This window comes from Hyperoodon ampullatus (genome assembly GCF_949752795.1).
Source record: "Hyperoodon ampullatus genome assembly, chromosome: 2".
In the NCBI taxonomy this organism is placed as follows: domain Eukaryota; kingdom Metazoa; phylum Chordata; class Mammalia; order Artiodactyla; family Ziphiidae; genus Hyperoodon; species Hyperoodon ampullatus.
The window spans coordinates 21,250,158-21,259,361 of record NC_136915.1 but is presented as its reverse complement, the minus strand read 5'-3'; the positions used below and the strand labels follow the sequence as shown (position 1 = coordinate 21,259,361).

At 45.5% G+C, this 9,204-nt stretch overlaps 1 protein-coding gene across 1 annotated transcript; it reads left to right on the top strand.

Annotated features, from left to right (window-relative positions):
- The first annotated feature begins 868 nt into the window (after nt 1-868).
- STMN1 (stathmin 1) lies at nt 869-6,323 on the top strand. Its single transcript, XM_079697484.1, has 5 exons — nt 869-889; nt 2,472-2,544; nt 3,049-3,221; nt 5,176-5,367; nt 5,812-6,323. The coding sequence occupies exons 2-5, from the start codon at nt 2,532-2,534 to the stop codon at nt 5,881-5,883; spliced, it is 450 nt and encodes a 149-aa protein (XP_079553610.1). The 5' UTR covers nt 869-889; nt 2,472-2,531; the 3' UTR covers nt 5,884-6,323.
- The last annotated feature ends 2,881 nt before the right edge of the window (nt 6,324-9,204 follow it).

Below are 9,204 nucleotides of genomic sequence, written 5' to 3'. Positions count from 1 at the left end.
AAAGCGCCCCCACTGATCAGGGAGCACGTGCTTCAAGAACAAAAGCAACACTCAACTGCAGTCTGTGTAGTAGTCTAGAACTGCTATTGCGCTTCCTTCCCTATCATCCGGCAAAAGGCTTGGCAGAGCAGATGGGAGTCTGCATTTAAGCCGAGTGACTTTGTTAGACCAAAGGAGATCAAATTCCAGAGCCTCTTGCTTTGCCCCCACAGGTCTCTGGTCGCCAGCTCAGGGACCCTAATGTGGTAGCGAGAACTCACACAGTGAGTTAAGGGCCACGCCCGTGCCCTGTTAGGGCTGAGTGGGTTAGAGATTATGATGATGTCACAATACAGGTGACAGATGGGGGCGTCGAGTGGCATTGTCCTGTCACAAGGGCTTGGGCGTCTTAGGTGGCGGTACAGGGTGGGGCACCGAAGGGGCAATGCGCTGTCCGAGTGCTGCCCTTGGGGCGACGTGGGGCAAGTGGCTCAACAGACGCGGAGTCCAGGCGGCCACCGTCTGAGAGGTAGAAAGGGACCCTGCCCCGCCCTTTTCCTAAGGATGGGAGAACTGGTTCAGACCCAGGCAGGGTCACCGCATCACCCTCTTCCGCGGCCAGACGACCGTCCTAGCCCCCGGCTCACACCTGGAGACACCGCCAAGAAGCCCTCACCCCTCGCATTGTCCTTCTGTCCCGCCAGCCTGAACTACACTTCCCGAGGTGCTCCGGGGTCCCCAGGGGCGGGGCCCACTTGGGCTGTGGCGGGGTGGGGAGGGGCCGGCACGTGCCGCCTCTCTCAGCCAATGCGGAGCCCTGCGGGGAGGTCACGTGCCGCTGTTTGGCGCTTTTGTGCGCGCCCGGGTCCGTGGGTGCTCAGAGTGTGGCCAGGCGGCTCGGACCGAGCAGGTGGGTGAGGGGTTCCAGGAGGAGGTGGCGGTGGCGGTTGCAGGTTGGGGGCAGCGAGAGGGACGCGGCCGGAGGGAGGGGCAGGGTCTTGGCAGCGACCCCTTGCTGGAGGGCGGCGGGCGGGGCCGCGGGCCCCAGAGGGGCTGGCAGGCGGGGATCGCTCCGCTTTGTGTGTGGCTCGGGCGGAGCCTCGGCTTTGTCCCCGCTCCCCGGGGGCGCGGCTGTGGTGGGGAGGGGGCGCGGCCTGCTGGGCGAGCTCGGTGCGTTAGCCCCGGGAGGTCGTCGAGGAGACAATAGGGGGCGTAGGCCCTCGTTTGGCCCCCACCTTCCTCCTGCAGGCGCGGCCCCGCTGGGGTCCCCATTGTCTGAAGGGGCGGGGCGGCGCCCCCAGGGAGCAGCGCCCGAGAGGCTGACACCCCATGAGAGCGCTCCAGTCCTCGCGGCGTGGGGCGCGGACCGCTTGGGTGGCGGCAGATTGGAAGTGAAGGAAAGAGGTGGCGAGCCGATGGTGGGGTACCCCACGGTTTCTTTCCGGGGACTGCCCCACCCGCCCAGCTGCGGCGAGGGTGGGGGCCGCCGCAAGGTGTTTTTGGCGGCAGTTGGGGGGGGGCGTCTGCACGGGGCGAGCCCGGGAAGGGCGGAGTTACCCGGATAGGACCGTTAGCCCCGCCTATCCCGCCCCTTCCCACGCGCGCGGGCTCCGGGGTGTTGTGAGTTCGGGGAGATTCGAAAAGGCGCGGGGAGGAAGGGGGCGGGGCCAGGGACCGGAGTGTAGGGCGTGCTCTGATTGGCCGGGGGCGGCCTGCCGCTTTTCCTCGCTTGGGCCAGGGCCACGCCCACCCTGAATCTGGTGCTGAGTCTAATGCTCCGCCGGGTTAGACCGTGTTGCTGACTCGGATTTTAAGTTCCAGGTGTTGAGACCCTGTATTCCTACGGTTTTGGTACTAGTCTGGGGTCTACAAGAATCATGACCTTTAAAAAAAATCAAGGGATGTAGAATTTTTCATGAAAAAATTCTACACAAGGCAGCAACTATTGTAACCTAAAACCTAGAGGTTCATAAAACTAATGTTACCAGCTGTTGGACAAGGAGCTTAAACCGCAGGAACAATGGGAGTTCGACATTATTGGTTAATATTAGCTTGGGCGTTTTGTTTTCCACATGGCAGACACAGACAAAGCAGGGGTGGGTATTTCATTTGCACAATGAGTTGTAGGCAGTGTTAAGATGGCTCCGGTATCACTAGGCGTTGAACCTGGAATATCTTCTCACCAGGAGGAAAATATGGGGGAGGAAAAAATCTTGTGACTTAAACTCCGTCTAATTTTAAAAATATAAGTATTTTTTGAACAGGCAAGCTCAGTTAACTTCATCTTCTGCAACCAGCGTTCTATTCAATTCAGATTTTCCAGTGTTTGAGTATTTTATGGATTTTTATAATTTTCTAGTTGATGTCTTATTTAATTCCACAGTAGTGATTTTTCTGACATTGATTTATATGGGTGTGATTTGAGGTCCCTTTGAATCTATGGCATGGAAATGCAAAGAAATTGATCGCATGCTTTTGAAAATCGTTTCCAGGGTTTTCCTTGCTAGTGGATTGTGTAGAATACACTGCCAGTCTCTTGTCTTCTGTTCACCATGGCTTCTTCTGGTAGGTAATCTATTTGGAAAATCCGAAATTGTGATGGGCTTCTAATTTTAGAATAGGAGATGGCTCAATTCTTAAGCTTATAATTTGGCACTTGTGTTTTGGTCTTACCAAAAAAAAATCTATTTTATAAATCAGAATAATTAAAGAAGAAAAAATTATTATTACTTGAATGTATTGAGAGCTCATAATTAATTGTTTCATTATTAGATGATTTGGCTTGGTGTAAAGCAAAATGTGGAGTTTTGCATAAGTCTTTGTTTTGTTCAGGGAAATGATTGTCAAATACTGATATCTTAGAATGGTATTTATTAATCCAAAAATGTTGAGCTTTGTTTTTCTGGGAGGTGGTATTTAGATAATAATTTCTTGCCTGTAAACACAGCTGCTTCATTAGCCCTAATTCTATTCATTAAATTGATTTGGTTTTTAGAAAATGGTAGAACAGTTTATTAGAATAGGAAAACTCCATTTTTCTGAATATATTATAAATATGATCAAATCCAGATATCCAGGTGAAGGAACTGGAGAAGCGTGCCTCAGGCCAGGCTTTTGAGCTGATTCTCAGCCCTCGATCAAAAGAATCTGTCCCAGAATTCCCCCTTTCCCCTCCAAAGAAGAAGGATCTTTCCCTGGAGGAAATTCAGAAGAAACTAGAAGCTGCAGAAGAAAGACGCAAGGTAAACATCAATTCACAGAAAATAGGATATTTATTAATGTAATATGGCAAATCTGTTTTATTTTTATAAGAGGAGGAAAACAGAATTGTAGCCAGATGGTGATTATAACTGTGAAAATTACATATGCCAGTGGTGGGAACAAAATACCAGCCATCATTTATTGAGCTCCTATTGTGTACCATCTCCTTTACTTATATTCTCCTTTTCTACAGTGACCCTAGAGGGTAGGTGTTGTCTGAGATACTAGATTAGAAAATGGTCTCAGGAATGTTGTCATTTTTCTGAGTCATATAGCTAATGAGTATTGGAGCCAGAATTCAAGCCCAGGTCTGCCTGAAACCAGTTCATGCTTCTCATGCTTTCTTTTTGAAAAATAGATTTGTTGGTGGATGATTCTTTTTTTGTCTCTTAAGGTTTTGGGTTTTTTTGTTTTGTTTTGTTTTTTGGGTTTCTGTGTATGTCTGTGTGGTTTTTTTGTTTGTTTTGTTTTTTGAGAGCTGTACAATAAAAACATTTTAAATTGCTAGTTATGTGATTGTGTTGCTCAGCTGGCATACTGGTAGTGTGGCAGCTATTATCTAAGTACTTCTATTATAAAGTAGCTATCTTTAAAAAGAACTAGTCAGAAAAGTCAACAAATATTAATATGCTTGTTATAGAAAAATTGAGAACCGCAGAAGTTTATAAGTAGGAAATTAAAAGTATCCATTATCCTACTTCGCAGAAATAACTATTGTTAACATTTTGGTGTATTTCCCTCTATTCAACGTTTCATTAAGAATTTTACATAAATTCTCATTTAGTCCCCCTTTCCAACAACCTTGTTTGGGGTAAGTGGGTTTAATTTTAAAATTAGAGAAATAAAGGCACAAAAAGGTGAAGTAGTAGCCTGCCTACGACCAACACAGTTAGTGTTTTGAAGTCTGGTACATATAACCACACACAAACACTTTGGGCCCCTTTTTAAGCTGCTGTAGCATGTGCTGTGCACCTTTTGGTGCCGCATGTTTTATGCATGTGTGCTGACCCACTGTCAACATGGAATTATTTCCCCAGGAAGAGTGGCTGTGTTTGCAATGGTGTTTCATCTCCCACCTGCTCTTCTATTTAGCCTGAGTTGATGGAGTTTGATGGAGTTCACGTAGTTTGAGTTCATGGAAGAGATGCAGCCGAAGGCTGGACGGAGACTTTTTTTAGGAATCAGTGCTGGCCCTGTAGTCATTAGTCTGCGCTTTACATAGTAACTGGCTAAATATAGTGAAACTCTTATCACGACTGGGATTTTGAAGAAGAGAATTAACAGAACCAGTGGCAGATGCTCTGAAGTTTTCCTGCAAGTTGATGCTTCCAAACACATTGGAATCTGTTTGGCAATAAGCTATTCTGAGTCTGTTGAAGGAGGCATACCGTGGTAACAGAGCTCCAGTGGTCTGGAATTTAATGCAGCTTCCACAGAAAAAAGCTAATAAGCCTTTCCTTGAAACAAATCCTCTGACTTAAATAGTAATCTGGAGGCTTAGTCTTAAATTTTCTATCATTGCCATGTATTTTCTTTTTATCAATATGGTTACATTTTTCATAATGACCTAATTTTCTTTAGGTAGCCTTTGAAGTTAAAAAACCAAAATTCTTTACAATAAAGTGCCATTCCTAAGTGTATGTCACTCCAGTCATCTTGATACCATTAAGCAGTAAATCTTACGAATATTTCCTTAAGGAATAATTGGGCAAGAATCTCTGAACAAATATGGGCAGTCTTCCAAAGTAAATACAAACACTAGAAAAAGAATATCATTTTCACGGTATTTTGATATGGATAATTCAGGTCCTGACTTCAGTATTATTTAAAGAGATCTAATTTTCTATCTTCAGTCCTCAATTAATATTTCTTTTGTGATTGTTAACTATGCTAAATAACATTTCAGAGAGCCTAGCCTGTTGAATTTTTTTCCAGTCCCATGAAGCTGAGGTCTTGAAGCAGCTTGCTGAGAAACGAGAGCATGAGAAGGAAGTGCTTCAAAAAGCGATAGAGGAGAACAACAACTTCAGTAAAATGGCAGAAGAGAAGCTGACCCACAAAATGGAAGCCAACAAAGAGAACCGAGAGGCGCAAATGGCTGCCAAACTGGAGCGTTTGCGAGAGAAGGTTGGTGTATCTTCCTGGCTTTGAGGGGCTTAAGAGCTTGAGGTTTGATACACCAATGAAGTGGCTTGAACTCTCTGCCTTGATCACATGTGCTTGGTGTCTTTGTCATCAATTTTGGGGTTAACATGTTAAATCAGAGGCATCTTATTTTAAATAAGGAGGAATATTCACCAATTTCCAGCATAATTGCACATTCTTTGGAAGAGCAGTAGAAGGCTGAATCATTAGGTTCCATGAGTGACCCAGGAAGTTCAAAGATGATGTCTTAGAACTCTAATTATGTGATTCCCATAATATATAATTATATAATAATAGTATATTATTATACTATATGGGGTTATATATGTTATATAACATACGTACTGATGCTGATTTGGGCCTCTTGGGGGTGTGACCTGGCAGGCTTTTTTTACTTGACTGATGATATATACTGTTTCTTTACAGGACAAGCACATTGAAGAAGTGCGGAAGAACAAAGAATCCAAAGATCCTGCTGATGAGACTGAAGCTGACTAATTTGTTCTGAGAACTGACTTTCTCCCCCTCCCCTTCCTAAATATCCAAAGACTGTACTGGCCAGTGTCATTTTATTTTTGCCCTCCTGACAAATATTCTAGAAGCTGATGTAGGACTGTATAGGTAGATCCAGACTGTATGATGTTGTTTTAGGGGCTAAAGGGGAGAAACTAAAAGTGTTTTACTCTTTTTCTAAAGCGTTGAAGTCTTTCTAATGTAGCTATTTTTCTTGTTGCATCTTTTCTACTTCAGTACACTTGGTGTGCTGGGTTAATGGCTAGTACTGTATTGGCTCTGTGAAAACATGTTTGTGAAAAGAATATGTAGTGGCTTCTTTCAAACTGTTAGATGCTGAATATCTGTTCACTTTTAAATCCCAATTCTGTCCCGATCTTAACAGATGCTACTGTACTTGAATGGTTAATAAAACTGCACAGTGCTGTTGGTGGCAGTGACTTCTTTCTGTCCAGGTAATAAATTGTCCAGTGATAGAGACCCTCCTAGTTTATATTTGTTCCAGATGGGGCCTTTAGGCTGGCGGAAATACCCAGTACACACATCACTATGAGTTCTCTGCCCTGGAGTTTCTCGCTCCAGAGTTGTATGCATTGTCTTCTTCCACAATCGTCACTTTGTTGTGATGCCTCGGCTCCGATCAGCTGTTATGATAGTGTTTCAGATGTTTATTGGCAAACAAGCATTTTTTGTTTCTGTGCCCCCATTAAAAAGGCAAATGGCGTTTCTAGAGAACAGTTTAGAGAAGTCTTAAGATCCTAGTTAGATATATTTGATGGTTTATTTGCTTTATGTTACAGCTGGGGGTGGCGTGAATCCTAATGCTTTCCTGCCATAGGAGCCATTTCTCAAGAATCAAAAGAGTAGTAAAACCTTGTGTACCACTGTAACAACCCTTATGAACTGATAAAGGGAACCTTATTTTCTGGAGCAGCATTGACTTGGGTGGTGAAGGTTGGCAGTTGCTTCATCTTGTATCCAGAGGCTACAGTGTTCACAGTTGTCAAGGATTGCCTCTCAATTCCGGGAAAGCCTTTGGCAGCTTTCCTAGGCTATTTGGGAAATAGCCTTAATTATGTATGATTATTTGCTTCTCAGACATCTGTGGAAAAGCTCTTGGAAGCCACGCTCCTTGAAAGTTTCCAGGATGACTGCTAATACTGCAGTGGGGTCTGCATATTGCCATGCTTAGGCCTCTGCAGCTCTTGATTTGGGTTTTACCAAACTTATAATAATAGCCCACTAACCTTTCTTCTATGTTGTTAGGATTAAGTGAGTGTGTGTGTGTGTGTGTGTAGAGAGCACACTTAGAACTGTATTTAGTATATATTTAGCACTATATATAAATAACTTTTTAACCAGAGGCTAGTGAGTGAGCTAAGTGTATACTCTTGAGGTAGAAATGACTATGAAGCTTTTGTATGCCTTGAATTGACTTATAAATTTACTAGGTGATCAATTGTAGGGGTTCTGAAAGAAGGCTGAATTTAAAGAGTCATGACCATGTAGGGCAAACAGGAAAAGGATCAAGTGTAGTTCAGTTAATGATGGCAATACCTGAACACGTAGGCAAAGGTGAGGCTTGTGTGCATATAGTAGGTATTAGAGGTTTACATGGGTGAGATGGTGCCTCTGGGAGTCTTTAAAGCACCAGTTCTGAGTAGTTGGGATATAAAGATGGCGTGAAGATAGAAATTTGGAGTAATGATACTAGATGTCCTACAGTTAGCCAGTAAGTTTTTGTTTATATGGGACATGTAGGCTAGGGAACAGAGATCTGGAAAAAGCAAGAAGAGGGTCAAGATGGGCTTGAGAGATCCCCCAGTTAGTTACAGCCAACCCCACAGTGGCCCTGACATAGTATCAAAAAGTGGTCCTGAGCTCCCACCTTGTGACAATTGTCAACAGGGAACTGAAGAGGATGCATCTTACCCACAAAATCAGAAGCCCTGGCTTTTCTATTTTACCTCTGACCTTTGGAGAGGTACTAGTCCTGGGCCTCAGTTTTCTCCAGGATGAAATGAAAGGGTTGAACTAGGTTAAGTAATTTCCACTCAAGTCTTTGCCTATAATTTGGAGAGAAGGAGGAGTGGGTGTCCAGGAGCTTCTGGGGAGCGTCTGTCTGTGCTTTCCTGGGCCCGGGGACTCTCTGTCCTGTCCTTAGAGTGAGTAGGGCCAGCCTCTCCTGGCAGGACTTCTGTCATAGGTTGGGCTTGTAAGGCCAGAGTGGTTTGACTGCAGTCTGGGGGCTGTCATCATGGAGCACACTCTGTTTCCTTTGACTTGAGTGGAAAGTGAGGTGCGTCCCTTCTTCCTGAGGCTTTTGTGCTTGGACGTGGTGATTGAGTGGCCTCAGCAGAAGAGAGAGGTTTGAGGGATGAAGAAAGCCCTTAAATCCACCTTTAACAAGCTGCTAGAGTGTGCCCCACACTGAGCTATGTGCTAGCGATGAAAAGATGAGATGGGGTCCCAGCGCACCTTGTGCTTATGCGTGAAGCGGGCAGGAGGGCTGTGGAACACTTTGCTGAGAATACGGTCTCGACCACATGCTTGTACTTAGCCAAGTGTGTTTTGGTGGTTTGGTGGAGAGTGTAACCACAGGCGTCGGTGGTCTGGAAAGCTTAACAGAGGAGGGAAGACTTGAGCCAGTACTTTGAGAAGTCAGATGTTGACCCAAGCATGCACTGATGAGCACGCACTTTTTGAGAACCTGCCATGATTACTGGCTCGTGGCAGGCTCTCATTCCCTTTATCCTAAGCTGTGGGGCTTTAGAACACAGGAATGGTAGTGTTCAGTGAACAGAGCCATTCTGAGGGAGAGAAAATGGAGGCAGGGGCAGGATGAATTGGAGAGAAGGCAATGGAGACCACAGCAGGAGCCTGTCTCAGCAGCACGGGGATGAAGTGATGAGTGTCTGAGCTGGAGGGGGCCACCCCATATAACTCTGTCCACCCAGGTAATGGTTTGGCCACCTTACTGTTAGTTTGGCTTCTGAATCACTGTTGAAAGTGATTTGTTTGGGGACAACAAGAAGATAAGGCCAGGCTCCTTATAGAGGAGATTCCCCCTTTGGATGGGAGGCTGGACTAGGTGCCCTGGAAATTCCCTTCCACATTCAAGACTAGTTGCAGATCTTCTCTACCTGGTTAGATCGGGGACCAACCACATCTTGGCCATTGAGGATCCCTCCACTGAGCTGAACTTCAAGGCCCCAGAAACATTGCTGGCACTTAAGCCTCTTGCCGTCTGCCTCCCCCCTCTTTGCCCAGGTCAAATAGAAGGTCCACAGTGTCCCCCTGCCAGTG

Coding starts and splice junctions, on each gene's coding strand:
- STMN1 (XM_079697484.1), top strand. Junction 3,222..5,175: donor CTGCAGAAGAAAGACGCAAG/GTAAACATCAAT, acceptor ATTTTTTTCCAG/TCCCATGAAGCTGAGGTCTT. Junction 5,368..5,811: donor TGGAGCGTTTGCGAGAGAAG/GTTGGTGTATCT, acceptor GTTTCTTTACAG/GACAAGCACATTGAAGAAGT.